This window comes from Bubalus bubalis, chromosome 4 (assembly GCF_019923935.1).
Source record: "Bubalus bubalis isolate 160015118507 breed Murrah chromosome 4, NDDB_SH_1, whole genome shotgun sequence".
Taxonomy (NCBI): domain Eukaryota; kingdom Metazoa; phylum Chordata; class Mammalia; order Artiodactyla; family Bovidae; genus Bubalus; species Bubalus bubalis.
The window spans coordinates 96,826,758-96,841,086 of record NC_059160.1 but is presented as its reverse complement, the minus strand read 5'-3'; the positions used below and the strand labels follow the sequence as shown (position 1 = coordinate 96,841,086).

General features: G+C 48.1%; 1 protein-coding gene across 4 annotated transcripts; it reads left to right on the top strand.

The window, feature by feature from the left end:
• Window positions 1-212: 212 nt before the first annotated feature.
• Window positions 213-6,291, top strand: SOCS2 (suppressor of cytokine signaling 2). 4 transcript variants are annotated; one of them, XM_006064492.4, is made up of 3 exons: window positions 213-402; window positions 2,860-3,220; window positions 4,828-6,291. In XM_006064492.4, exons 2-3 carry the CDS (start codon window positions 3,082-3,084, stop codon window positions 5,283-5,285), a joined length of 597 nt encoding a protein of 198 aa, XP_006064554.1. In that variant the 5' UTR covers window positions 213-402; window positions 2,860-3,081; the 3' UTR covers window positions 5,286-6,291. The 4 variants fall into 4 exon arrangements, with proteins under 4 accessions (XP_006064554.1, XP_006064552.1, XP_006064553.1 ...); XM_006064490.4 differs by lacking the exon at window positions 213-402 and adding an exon at window positions 1,213-1,425; XM_006064491.4 differs by lacking the exon at window positions 213-402 and adding an exon at window positions 1,497-2,088.
• The last annotated feature ends 8,038 nt before the right edge of the window (window positions 6,292-14,329 follow it).

Sequence of the window (14,329 nt, the reverse complement as noted above, 5' to 3'; positions counted from 1 at the left end):
TAAAAGTGGCCATTGACCTTTCAAGCTTTTGAATAGTGATGCAATAGAAGAGTATTTCAAAGAAAAATGGTTATCGAAATGTTGGATCCGGTTTTCCCATGAGTGTTGATGATTTTTTAAAAAGTAGGTCACATTTAAAGTAGGTCACATCTTGGGAGGAGACATGCAGGGAAGGAGATGAGTTTTAACTGAGGCCAGGTGGCCTCCAACCAGGTGGGAGGAGGTGAGGGTCCCTGGGCAGGGAAGAAGAGCTGGGGATCGTTCCGCATTCCCGGTCCCCCAGGCTCCAGTTCTGCGGGAAATCCCAGAGTTGAGCTCTCCCAGGCTGCGGACACGGAGGCGGGCGGGCCATGCGGACCACAGAGCGCGCGGGTCTGAGCGTCCCCTCCGCGATCGGCGCTGGTGAGCCGGGAAGGCCGCCGGGTGGCCGGAAGGAGACGGGGGAGCGGAGGGAAGGAGGGAGGAGCAGGGCCGGGCCGATGCGGGAGACCGCGAGCAAGCCCGCCAGGGGGAGGGGACTGAGCGCGACCAGCGCAGCTTAACCAGGCGCCGCTCTCCGCCCGCTGGCAACCTTCTAGGACCCAGGCCCAGGGGACCGCCATCGGCCCACTCCCTTCGGCTCCTGGGCGTGGACCTGGAAGGGAGGGTGGTCCAAGAGGGGGCTCCCTCACTCCACGACAGTGTCTTAGAGCGGGAGGGGCCATTTCCGAGGACCTCTAGTCTCTCCAACACCCCCTCTTCCAGATGTGCGGCCTGGAAGGTCGCCTAGAGAAGGCGCGGAAGGGGTGGGCAAGACAACCCTCGGCGGCGGGCCTAGGGGCGAGCATATCTGTTAATCGCTCGACCCCGGCGCACTGCCTGCACCGCTTGGAGACAGGCTCCCGCCGCGGGAACCGGCTCGGTGGTGGCCTGGGGCTTCTCTTGCGCGTCTCGGAGCACACCCAGGCGTTGGGGGTCAGAGGAGGGCGGATTCCCAGGCATCCGCCCCGACCGGGTAGAAACCCGAGCGCTCGGAGCCTGTCTCCCCCGAAGCCTGCGCAACTGCGCCGGAGTCTCTTTAAAGCAGTAGCGGGGGCCGCGGTCACGTGAGGTGGATTCCTGGAAAGTTCCTGGAAAGCGGCCTCCGCAGCCGCTGGGCGGGGCGCGCGGGGAGCGCGGACGCGGAGAGAGGCGGGGAGTGAGGGAGGCGCGTACGTCTGGGAAATCGCGCGCACACACCGCTCCCGGGACGGACGTTTAACTCTAGTCACGCCGCCGCCGCCGCGGCTCGCGGGCCCTGGGCTTCCTCTGAAGCATGAGCCTCCTCGCCCGCCGCCACTGGCGCTGCGCGGGCCACGGACGGCGCGCGCCGGGGCCCCGGGTGCACAGCCTCAGGATCGCCTTCGCCTGCAGCTGGGGCGCCAAAGGAGCTCGGGCCGGCGGCAGGTATCAGACCGGGGAGCCCGAAGGCTCCGCCCCCACGAGGGCTGGGGAGGGCACTGGGGCGCGGCCGCCAGCGCCAGGCAGCCTGGGCTTCCGCAGTTTGGAGCCGCCGGGCTTGAGAGTCGGAACTGTGGCTCTGCCCGGGGGCTGGGATCTACTGCCTGCTTTCTCCGGTTCTTTCCCGGCATCTGGGAGTCTCCAGAGTTTTTTGTTTTTTTTTTTCCTCCTCCCCCCCCCGTAAACTGCCATCCAGATTAATAATCCTTCTAATAACCTGATCTCCCGCTCCTCCCCACCCGCCTGCCTCCCGCCCTGACTTTCCTCCCTCCCTCTCCCCTTCTCATCTCCTTGGCTGCAGCCGGAGGGAACCCAGCAGCTGCCCCGGGTCGGGGGGCGGGGGCTGTCGGGGCCCGGAGGAGGTGTCTGAGCCCAGCCAGTCGAGGCAGTGGTCCCTGGGACTCACGTTTACTCTCTGCGCAGAGAACTCCGGACGACTCCGCCGCTGAGCGCAGGGCTAGTCACCGCCTTGGGCATCTAGTTCCCAAATTAAAAAGTCAACAGGGGAAACGGGCAGACACCCCTCCTCCCGGGCCCCTCCCGGCTCCCCCGCCCAGTGCGGGCTGGAGTCTGCCTGGTGTGGAGGCGGCCACGGCGGTCGAGGCCGAGGTAAGGGCTCGGCGTTGGTTGGTTAGCATGTACCACGGAGCTCTCAGCCGCGTGCTCGGCCTGGGCTCGGGTCACGGGTCGGAGCCCCCGCGAGGTCTGCGCGCTCGGGCAGATTCCTCGACAGCGCCCGCGGCGGCGGCAGCAGCAGCAGCAGGAGCCGCCCGACCTCGGGAGCGGCAGCCTCGGCGGCCCCCCAACCCGTGCCCTCAGCGGGGGCAGGGGAGCCAGGGAGCCTCTTCTGCGGGGTGGCCGCAGCTCCCGCACCTCTGAGTCCCGGACTGCCGGCTCTGCCCGGGGAGCCCCGCGGCGCTCTAGGGTCGGTAACTAGGTTTGTGCCGGGGGCTTCCTCCGGGGCTCCTCGGGCTGTGCAGAGTGTGAGAAAGGAGTGCCAATTTGGGGACCTCGCCTGTTTCCTTTTCAAATTTCTGCTTGCCCATTGACCACCGTGCCCGCAGGTGACTTCGCTCTTCTCGTCTGCTCGTCTGCGATTTCAGAGAGCAGCCCTCGGCGGGAAATTGCCCGGTTCCCCACCCTCATCCTGTCCGCTCCCCCCGCCACCCCCACGCCCCTTGTGTCTTGGATCCCTGCTGTCTCTCTATCCTTCTTTCTCTGGAACGGGCCAGGGCAGTAACTGGATGCTCGGGGTTAAATGGTGCAGGAGCACAGACGCGGAGGAGTCCCCGGGATTTTCCACATCCCTGCCTCTCCACCCTCACCCCGGCCGCAGGGGTCCAGTTCCGACTGACCCAACCCTCCACTTTCTCTTTGCAGGCGAACTGTGCGTGAACGCGCCTGCGGGGGATTTGGCCATCGGTGCACCGGAACCCGGGGAGGAAGAGCCTGCAGCGCCCCATCCCCACCCCCTCCACCACCATTTCGGGGACCCCTCAGGGAGTGGTTTTGGGGTTCCCACTGACTTCTCAGAAGGACGCGTGCCTTTCTCCAACCCCAGCTCGGGCGGCCACCTGTCTTTGCCGCGGTGACCTTTCTCCCATGACCCTGCGGTGCCTCGAGTCCTCCGGGAATGGCGCGGAAGGGGCGCAGAGCCAGTGGGGGACCGCGGGGTCGGCGGAGGAGCCGTCCCCAGAGGCGGCGCGTCTGGCGAAAGCCCTGCGGGAACTCAGTCACACAGGTAGGGAGCGGACCCGTCGCGACGCTTGCGAGAAGGGGGCGCCTCCCCGGAGACGCGGATGGGGCTGTGCTGGCGAGGCTGGGATCCCCGCCGCGGGGCAGGCGGCTCGCGGAGAGGATGCCGCACGGCTCTGGACCCTTGGGAATGCGAAAGGAGGGTGGTTCCTGAGGGACTCCAAGGCCTAGAGGAGGGCAGAGCTCGAGGAGGGTTCCTTGGAAATCGACTCTTAGGGCGCTGGCACTTTAGCTATTTTCCGCGGCTGCTTGGGGGTCGGCACTCGGGCTCGGATCCTAGCCGGAGATAGTGACGGCGCCTTTCCTGTCCGAGGGTTGCGAGGGCAGCGAGTGGGCGCTGCGCTGCCAGCAGCTTCAGCTGCATCCGGCTCCCGGGCCCGGCAGCCGCTGCAGTCTGGAATCTTGGCAGCCAAGTTCAGGGACCGACAGATTGCCGGGCAGGCGACTGCCGCAAAGCCGGGAGGAGGGCGGACTGCGAAGCCCCAGCCGAGCCTGGCCTCGCTGGTTTCTAGGGGCAGCCTTGCGCTTTGCGCGGCTCTCTGTCGTCTCTCGGCATCTGAAAGAAGACAAGATGGGGGCGGGGAGGTGTAGGGGGGAGGTTCTGGGAAACCTGCAAGCTTTCAAAATCGGGACCCTCAAAGCTTACGTTTGGGGCAGAGTTGAAGTTTTGGTAGAGGTAGCGGGGAGGGAATAGTTCTTCACTTGTGGTTCCGGTCTTTCCTTGCGGGCCAAGGGCTTTCCCTGCGCGGGAGGAACCGGCAGATTGCAGATCCCCGAGCAGTTTTTTTGAGGTAGGGGGGTGGGGAGCATTGTTCAAACGTTTAATATGCAAGATGTCGCTAAGTCGCTTTTGGAAAACGGGATGGAAGATGGAACTGGCAGGTCGAATCGAGAATGCCAGGGAGACCGACGGTTGTGATTGGATTTGAATTAGGGCGAAGTCCAAGAGAGTTTATGGAAGACTGTAAACTTGAAGTACTAATTATCCATTGGGCTTTCTCTCCATTTCTCAATGGCTGATAAGGTAGTTGCAGTCAAAACAGCAGACAGAAGCTACTGTACTAGAACTGCTCTTTTAAAATAGCGGTGCTTTCCAGGGCTTTGAAAAGAGATAAAGATTTGGAAAGGGTGGAAGTGGACACCGACCAGCCAAAAAGTTGTTGCTTTTTATTTTGTTGGAATTAACTGAAGTTGGGTTTTCCATTTTTTTTAAGGGCATGGATTTTCTAACTTCTTACTTATTTAATTTACGTTAAATCTTTCATTTCACTTGAAAAGCATCATGTCTGCTCAGCCAGTGTGTCATATCACAACCATTCTTTTGTGTGTTAGAAAATCTTAAGAGAGTTCAAAGATCAGCTACAGAAAGTTACTTTTTAAAAAAGAAAGCTGGCTTGCAGTTTGTTCAGAAAATTAAACGGATCCACGTTTTCAGTAAATTTCTACAGACTGTATTTATGGTAGCCTATGGTAAACTTTCACACACTTCTTTTTATAGCTAGAACATTGTTGCCAAGTATTTGCCCTATTTTAAAAATTCTCTATAATAACTATTTAACCCTCTTTTCTTTTTCTTTTTGAACAAAATCCCAGGTTGGTACTGGGGAAGTATGACTGTTAATGAAGCCAAAGAGAAATTAAAAGAGGCACCAGAAGGAACTTTCTTGATTAGAGATAGTTCGCATTCAGACTACCTACTAACAATATCTGTTAAGACATCAGCTGGACCAACTAATCTTCGCATCGAATACCAAGATGGGAAATTTAGATTGGACTCTATCATATGTGTCAAGTCCAAGCTTAAACAATTTGACAGTGTGGTTCATCTGATCGACTACTATGTTCAGATGTGCAAGGATAAGCGGACAGGCCCAGAAGCCCCCCGGAACGGCACTGTTCACCTTTATCTGACCAAGCCACTCTACACATCAGCACCACCTCTGCAGCATCTCTGTAGACTCACCATTAACAAGTGTACCAGCACCATCTGGGGACTGCCTTTACCAACAAGACTAAAAGATTATTTGGAAGAATATAAATTCCAGGTATAAGTGTTTCTTTTTTTTCTAAACATGCCTCCTATAGAATATCTCCGAATGCAGCTATGTAAAAGAGAACCAAATCTTGAGTGACGGCTCTGGATAACTACGCGGAATTCTAAGACCAGCTGAAGTCAATCTGATTTAATTGTGTGGCAAGGTAGCTAGGTATTTAAAGTTTTCCCCACATGTTTTCAACTGAGGGATGCTTCCCTTCCTAAGGCTGACCAAGACCAGTTGATCCTTTTAAGTTAAGAATAAAACGTCCCAAGTAAAGGCTGAAGGAACATTTTCTCAGAACTCTGACTTTCTGAGGTTCGTTGGTGTTAGGTGAAAGGTCCCAGCACTGGTAGGAGAGAAAGAGCTCCACTTAGGAGTGCCGAAGAAGTGGAAGGAACGAAACTGACACAGGCTTAACTTCAGTTCTGTGTGCCTGGTGATCAGAGTCTATTTTAGGACATTTGATATTTTGCATTCTGATGTACTTAGGAGATTTGTTAAACAGATATGCTTGTGAGTATTTATCCTTCTTTTTATGCAATTAACCAAATCAACCAAAAAAGGTGACCATGAAGTCCTGTATTTGTCTTTTTACTACATGTATGAACTCTCTCATGAATGAGTTCTGTAGTAATCCTCTTCAAGGGAGCCTTATTTCAGAAATATTTCAAACTGGTGCAAATGGAAAAGATTTCTTTTCCTTTAAGGCTAAAGACAAGAATGTCATGCTATACAGGTGCAACTCAATCCCTGTTAATAAAACCATGTAGATAGAGACATTTTACCCTTTGAAACAGCTGCGTCCCCAACCTGTTGCCATTGATTTTTTTGGAAATGGCTTTAGGAATTTCCAAGTGGTCTAACCATAGACATTAGCAGTTGTCTCCCTTCTACCATGTAGAATACTTTGACTTAATTTTCTTCCACATATAGGGGGATACATGCCTGCTTTTCAAAGTGTTTATTTACTGCTGTTACTATTTGATTAGAATGTATTAAATAAAAAAAAATGGACTTTGACAAGTTTCACTTATTACTTTGAATACGCTTTCTTGGTAATAGAGGGTTGCCATAAAAACTTACATCGAGTGAAATAAACCAAATATTGAGCCAGAGGTAGAACGTTACTTGCCCTTCTCTAAAGTTATGGGTCACACTTGCCTTTTGCGTTTTGGAAAGCATGGTTTAGAAATTCCAAAGAGTTGCCAAGTGGCCTGGTCTTTTACAAGTTGAAAAGGCATAACACTAATGCCCTTTGTGTTTCCAAAATACCTGGTTTAGAGACTACGAAATTGTGACACAGACTCTTGTAGGTTGAAGAGGCACAATACAAAATACAAAATAACAGTTTTACGGACATTTCTTGGCCACCCAGTCTCACGACTGTTGCAAATGCATCATTTTTCTGGACTCCAGACATGATTCATGTTGCCACCTTTGAAAAAAAAAAGGCCTGTGTAATTGCATACTATAGTGTGTCACTGGGAAGGTGAGCCTAGTATGTCATGTGTGTGCCCCAAGTGAATTAGCACATCAGATACAGATTAGAGTAAAACCTGCTTATCGCATATCATAAAAATATGAATATTTTCATAAGCGCTTAAAAACCGGTTTTGTGACTGGAAGGAAAGCAACTATGCATGTCCAAACAGCAGAGCCAAGCACAAAAGATTGCTAGGTGCGCCTTAGGAAGGATTTATTTGTGGTCTAAATTGTACAGAAGAGCTGGAATTCGAGTATCTGGTCTCTGATGGGAAGATCACCTTCTCATTAGGATATCCAGCATCTGTGCTTTCTGTATCCTCTTTTTCCACTGACAACAGTCGTGTAGTGTGGGATGTTTGACTTTGCTGGCAAACCTTTTACGTGATCGGTGCCAAGGGAGTTTGTGAAATTTCTTCAAGGTCTTTTTCCTTTCAGTTCTCATTGTTTCAAACACTCTGCTACTTCTCAGTTACTGAGAGTTGGATACATAGTCGGGTGTGAGTACCTGTGGCATTGTAGCAAGTTCTTGATGGCTAGCTAGATGATGAGAAAACCAGAGGACAGCAAAAACATCTCGGGGTTAGGCTGTGGCACTATTATTACCTTAGGTTTCAATTTTCCCTATTCTGAGTAAGTTGATAAGCATCAGGAAACAGCCTCCCACATTTTTTGTTTGTTTTGTTTTGCTGTGTGGTGGTGTTACAATGACGAGCGCCACGGATGTATTGAGGTTATTATTGTGTGCCAGATGCTTGCTCAGCACTTTCTGTGTATTATCTCATTTAATCTTTACACTGAACAAAGTACAGTGCTTATAGGAGGTACGCCTTCTATTTGTGAGTGAGGAGGCCTTCCAGGAATATCCTAGTCATTTTTATTCCTGGAGAGGAATTATGACGAGCAAATTGCTACTATTTCTACATTGATCCAGATGAACAAGTTAGAGCAGGCTCTAAAAGAAACCCGCAACCTTTTTACTGCTGCCTCAACTGGGAAAGTATAGGTATCTTAATGAGCATTGTGCTCTGTGGGGTTCGAGTCAGCTTGACCTAGTGGTTTTTTCCCCTAGTGTGGGGATGGGTCCGGAGCGGGTTAACTTTTTACTTGGTGACTGGTAAATGATGCCAGTTACCAATTATTAGTCACCCCATTTTTACATATTGGCCAACAAAAAAGTTAAGGTTGTATGCTTATCCTCACAGAATCAGAAAAAATATACAGTGTTTTATTCCTATGAAGGATGATTTGAAGCATCAGGAAGGGTTTATATCATTGTCATTGTTGAGGAAAACAATATACAGGGCTGATAGACTTAAAATATTTTAATGCGAGTTTCCATTCTGAGCAGAGTTGAGGTGGTGGAGTTTTTCCTTCCATGTCAGTGGGCACTGGGGACTGCTTTTTAGGGACTTGGAGCTTTTTAAAAGGGCTTTGGGCAGTGGAGAAAAGGCAGTTCAGCTTATGAGCTGAGAGGTCTTTTCTGGCGTGTCAGTAAGAAACTCTTGACTTCATAGCAATTATGTAATCCAAATAGGTAACAGAATGGGACGGTTGTTTGGGAGTGTTTATTTTCTTGGGAAGGATTTTCTCTGCTTTTAGAAAATTGTACCCCGGGAGGAGGGTAGGAGGCAGACACGTCATCAAATAATCCACGGGCTGGAATGTCCTGGGACCAGGCCGTGCCCTTCTCCGCTGAGGGTTTAGGCCCAGGGGAGTGGGGGTTGAATGGCCGTGGTGACATCTAACAGCTGGGCTGAGGCTTCTGCATCCGAGAGGTGGTTTCTCGCCTTTGGAGCAAAAAAGTGTTGTCGTTCATTCTTTCATTGACTAAGTGGCCCTGGATTCTCCTCTCCCAGTGTTTTCACTTCCTAGAATAAAGCTTGAAACCACTTTTCAGATGAAATAGTTCAGTTGTGTCATTTTGCTGAGGAGGCCACCCAGCCCTGGGGCCGTCAGGAGATTTGTGTACACACGCGCACAGAGACACACACCATCCACCCAGCAAGTCAAGGGTGGAGCCCACATTGGCACACACATGTTTTCATCTCAGGTTTGGTATTTGTAAGAGCAGCACCCTGCTACCCTGGGTTTCAGTAGTCAGTACTATTCTTTGGCGACTGTCAGCCCTACAGTTCTTTAAACCTTGGGTTTTGTCTTTGGGATTTAGACAGCCAGCCTTGGGAAGACTCTGGGGGGTAATATCCAGGTCTTGACTTCTTCCACCGGAAGAATTGGTTTCTGCTGGTTTCCACGATGTCTTGATTCTCATCAGAGTTTTGCATTAATTTTTAACTCAGCGTTTCTAATCTACTTGCTGGTTTAAAGTCGAAACCCTGCCATCCACGCTGTTTTGTGATCTCATTTTTGCCTCTGCCAGAGGTGACTCATGCCCAGTAGCTGGCGATGCCCGGTGGCTGCCTACCCTCCAAGCCTCACCAGGGGAGCCATCCTTTCTTTTGCCTGCTCTTGTGCCTAATGGCTCAATTCATTCTTGCCTCACTTTACCTCTTTTGTATCGTGAAGTCGCCCTGTTTGCTCATCAGATCCAGCCCTGCTGGCCAGATTATGTAAATTCCAATGAAAACAGCTAAGTACCTCCTCTTGAGTAATTGAGTGATTTAGAATCCGGAAGGTGAAATCTGTCTCTTCATCTCATTCTTGGCTTCCTTTCAGGTTCTGAAACAAGTAGCCAGCCCCGAATGCCACATTTTGGTGTGTGCATGGGTCTTATCTTTTTATGTGAAGTATCAGGGGCTGTTTCTTCACTAAGTTGCCCTTCATTTGAATGGAAGGGCACTGCCTGCTGTTCCATGCCTTCTGGGTTTCTCTCCATAAAAATGATTCTGTGATAGTTTTGTTTCACTCTCCTATGTAGGCATGGCTTTCTTGTATTCTCATCTTCGCATATTTTTGATATTTCTAATTTTTTCCCCTATGTGGCTTGAGTTCAGGTTTCTTTAACTTTATTACTAAAGTAAAGTAACAGCTGTTGCCACAGTAGCTTCTTAAAAGCCCGAGAGTCCCAAACGGCTCGATTGTATTTCTGCTGAAATCATGGAGCAAAACTATATATTCTTCTTACTCCTTGGGGAACTTTGTCAAGGAGAGAGGCTGGATCACACGAGTGTTGTCACAGAGAAGGGGTCACGTCAATAAATATCTGCGGCGCCATAAAGATAAAATGGCTTTCATAGGCAGCCCTCGGAGTTGCATCCTTAACATAGGAACTCTGACTTGCCCTAGAGATCAGGAGCGTATTTTGTGGAGTGTTATTATCACACATGTGCTGCCTCTGTTAGAAACAGAGGGAAGGAGAAAGCCAGCCAGAGTCCTAGTGAGAGGGAAGGAAATATTGCCAGCTGCCTTCCTCTTCTGTCTAAGCATACATACCACCCAAGGAGCCCCTTTCCTACGGCAGAGAGAGTGAGGCTTCATCACCGAACGCCGTAACATTTATAGCTCCCCAGTTTCCAACCATGTTAAGACAAAAACTTATATTTTGCTAAACGGTTTTTCTTTCTATTAGTTTGGTATGCTTTTTCCTGTTTAGGTTTTGGTCCAGAGAGCTGCTGTGATCTTAAACATTCAGAAAAATATTTTCCATGTTTATTTCTACCCAGAGGAGTTGTCTGATTTCCCATGGGGCATAAGGAATACAGTCAATAGCACTCTAATGACTTTGTATGGGGACATGGCCACTAGACTTGGGGTGATCATTTCAAAATGTATTCAAACGTCAAATTACTATGCTGTGCACCTAAAACTAACATGACATTGGACATGAACTATATTTCAACTTTTAAAAAGATGGCAGACAGCATGTTAAATCATGGGAAATCAGACAACTCCTCTGGGTAGAAATAAACATGGAAAATATTTTTCTGAATGTTTAAGATCACAGCAGCTCTCTGGACCAAACTTGAAGTTTGTACCATTTAATTCCCTTCATCAATCCTGTCCATCTCCCTTCACCTGTTTGTTCTCTGTATCAATAAGTCCATTTTCACTTTTTGTCTTTTATTTTTAGATTCCAAATATAAGTGAGGTCATATTTTTTTAAAATATTTTTTAAAAATCAGAGGTATTTTTCTCTGATTTATTTCACTTAGCATAATACCCTCAATGTCTATCCATGTCACAAATGGCAGGATTTAATTATTCTTTTTTTTAACGGCTGAGGAGTATTCCCTTGTATGTTTATATCCCATATTTTTACCCATTCATCTGTGGGGTGGACACTTAGGTTGCTTCCATATCTTGGCTGTTGTAAATATCTGCATGTTCATCTGCAATGAACATGCAGATGCTCATATCTTTTCAGTTTAGTTTTTTGTTTTCTTTAGATAAATAACCAGGAGAGGAATTACTGAAATGTATGGTAGTTCTAATTTTTTAAGCAATGCTCATACTATTTTCCAAACTAGCCAGTTGTAAAATGTACAATGCAGCATTTTACATTCCCACCAGCAGTGCATAAAGGCTCTTTGCTCCATCCACACCCTTGCTAACATGTTATTTGTTGTATTTTTTGATGATGGCCAGTCTGACAGGTATGAGGTGATATCTTGATTTGCATTTCCCTGATGACTAATGACGTTGAGCATCTTTTCATGTGCCTGTTGCCCACCTTTCTGTCTTCTTTAGAAAAATATCTGTTCAAGTCCTCTGCCCATTTCCCCCTGGGCCATTTGATGAACTTGATCCTTCTTAGATTTCCAACAAAGCTTCTTTTGCCTCATCTCTATTTCCAGGTGTGGCCATTAATTCTACATTTGATCAGAAAGTACGTTTTCCATATTTGTTTAGGGTATCTGCTCAGTTATCTTCTGGAAAAAGGGGCAGAGAGAATGGGGATAATTGAAACCCATCAACACATCTGTCGCAGTTTCAACTTCCTCTCCATTGTCTCCTTTGCTAGAACCACTGACAGAAAAGTCAACTGTTCTCTCATCTTATTTCCCTGCTTTGGGATTCTGTGAGTTCAATTATGGGTATGTCATTTGTAGACTGAAATCATCCCTGGTGGGAGTATTTACATCACAGAAATTGGCAGACACTAGAAATTAAAGCTTTTTACCTCCCCTGATTTAACAACACACCACTGATTAGGTGTGTTAATTGAGACTTCATAGCGTAAGATCAGTTTATTTGTATTTGTATTAAGCCGAGCATGTAGAGCAGAATAAGAAATGAACAATTTGGGGAATGAAATTTTTTCACAGGTATGTGTGCCAATCTTATATTGGAGTACACTGCCTACTGCTGGTAGATCTGCCAGTCTCTTGATTCAGGGTCTTTACCTAGTGACACAATAATATTTGCAGACATCCTTTCAGACTTTATTAGTAGGGAAGGATAGGGCATTCTCAAAGTTGCATGACCAGGCTGTATAGTAACTTTTGTTAGCTTTAACAGATCAGGGTCTCTGTTTCTAGTGTCATTCATTCATTCGGTCATTTCATTATTTAATTTCCTTCTTCCTTTCCTCTCTCCCTGCCTCCTCCTCTGCATTCCTGCGTACCTCTTCTGTTTTTTTCCTGCCAACATGTGTTAAGTGCCTGCTGTATTATTTGCCAGAAATACAAGAGTAAAAAAAATAAAAGTTCTTGCATCACAGAATTTCTTATAGCTTAAGGGAAGGGTTGAGGGAAGAAGAACTAACGTATTAAAGCATCAAATATGTTTTCTGCCTTATACTGTATGTATTGTTGTTCCATTTAACCTTCCCAACAGACTGGTAAGGTATGTATTTCCCCATTTATTGAAAATGAAACTGAGGCTTGGAGGGAGAGAGAATATCCTGGCCAGTAAATGGGGAAGTCATGGTTCAAACCCAGGATTCTGCTGGACTCTGAAGCCGGTTCTACCTCTCAGGAGACCATGTTGTATAAACTCTTTAACTACATGGACAATTTACTGTGAAACACCATGATAAAGGCAGTAATAGTTAATTGTGGACCAGGTGCCATCAACCTGCTTTGAAGGGTTAGAGAAGACCTTGGAGGAAGATATCTTGTGTGAGTATTAAAGGGTGGAAAGGAGGGACTTCCCTGCTGGTCCAGTGGCTAAGACTCCATGCTCCCAATGCAGGGGGTCAGGGTTTGATCCCGGTCTGGAAACTAGATTTCATATGCTGCAACTAAAGACCCCAACAACTAAGACCTGGCACAGCCAAATAAATAAATATTAGGAAAAAAAAAAAAACAAAACCCAAAATCTATGAAAGTAGAAAGGAGTTTTTAGACCCCTTGGTGAGGAAGGTCTTTCTCCCAAAAGGTTGAAGAGGAGGTAGAGGTGAGTTGGTCAGATCTTGTGGGCTTTGCTGAGATGCTCAAATTTTATCTGGAGGGCAGTGGATGAAAGCTTTTTAAATGGGGGAGTAGCCAAACTAGGTTTGTGTTTTGTATAATCCCTCTGGAGGGGCCCTTTGGAAATGACTTTGAACAAAGCTAGAGAGGAGTTGAGACAACTTAGATGTGATGGGGTGGGAAGGAGCGGGGCTTGGGAGAGGATTAGGGGGAGGGTGCAGACATCGACTCCCTTTCCTTGCCTGCAGGCTCACATTTGCCCTTGATTTGGGGCCTTGGGGTCCCCCAGATGCATGCTTCCATTTGAAGGCCAGCTTCCACGCCAGGCAGGCTGAGGGTAAGTGACAGATTTGCATTGTCAGGAAAGGATGGTGTGATGCTACAGCGTAAGAACCTTGAACTAGCGCTTGTAAAACTTAGGGTCCACTTCTGGTTGTTTGACCTTGGGTTGAATACTGAATCTCTTTAGAGCCTCTTGGTGGCTTCATGCTTTTTGATTCCTTCGGCTGAAGTACCCAAATGCCCAGATGTAGGAGCAATCTCTCTCTCATTGGGGTGGGAGTGGCCTGAGGTGGGGCAAGCCCTGCTTTCCTTTGGAGTCTGTTTCGACTTAAATTGTAGTGTGGATTTTGCCTCTGTGCCATAATATATTTTCATTTATTAAAAAAAATAGTAACACCCTCTTAACTCTGCACTTGTCACAACTGGACTCAGTTGGCTCCATTTTTATCCTAGTTAGAAGCATTTTGTGTTTTCTCATGGCTGTGGATCTTTGCATGTGCGTGCGTGCTAAGTCGCTTCATTCGTGTTCCGACTCTCTGCGACACTATGGACCATAGTCTGCCAGATCCGTGGGATTCTCCAAGCAAGAATACTGGAGTGGGTTGGCATGCCCTCCTCTGGATCTTTGCACACTACTCTATAATCATAGAGTTTGGACTTGGGTTTTTAGATCTCGATTGTGATGGAGAGACAGGAATTTGATGTGTGTCAGCCGCTATCACAGTAACCTTCTGGGTGAATTTTCATTGTTAAGGGACCTGGAGGTCTGCCTGTGCTCCCTTTCTGGCCAACATAATACATGTGCTCCCAGAAAATTGTGGTCCGAGGATATGCTTTCACAAGTCATTTTTCCCACTTCCAATTGATCCTTAATGGAGGAGGAAGTCATTGACTTTTATGATTCCTTTTCTCTGTCAAACAATATATTAAAAGGAAAGAAAGAAATTGGCAAAGTATGAAGGGAATTTTTGGACTCACTGG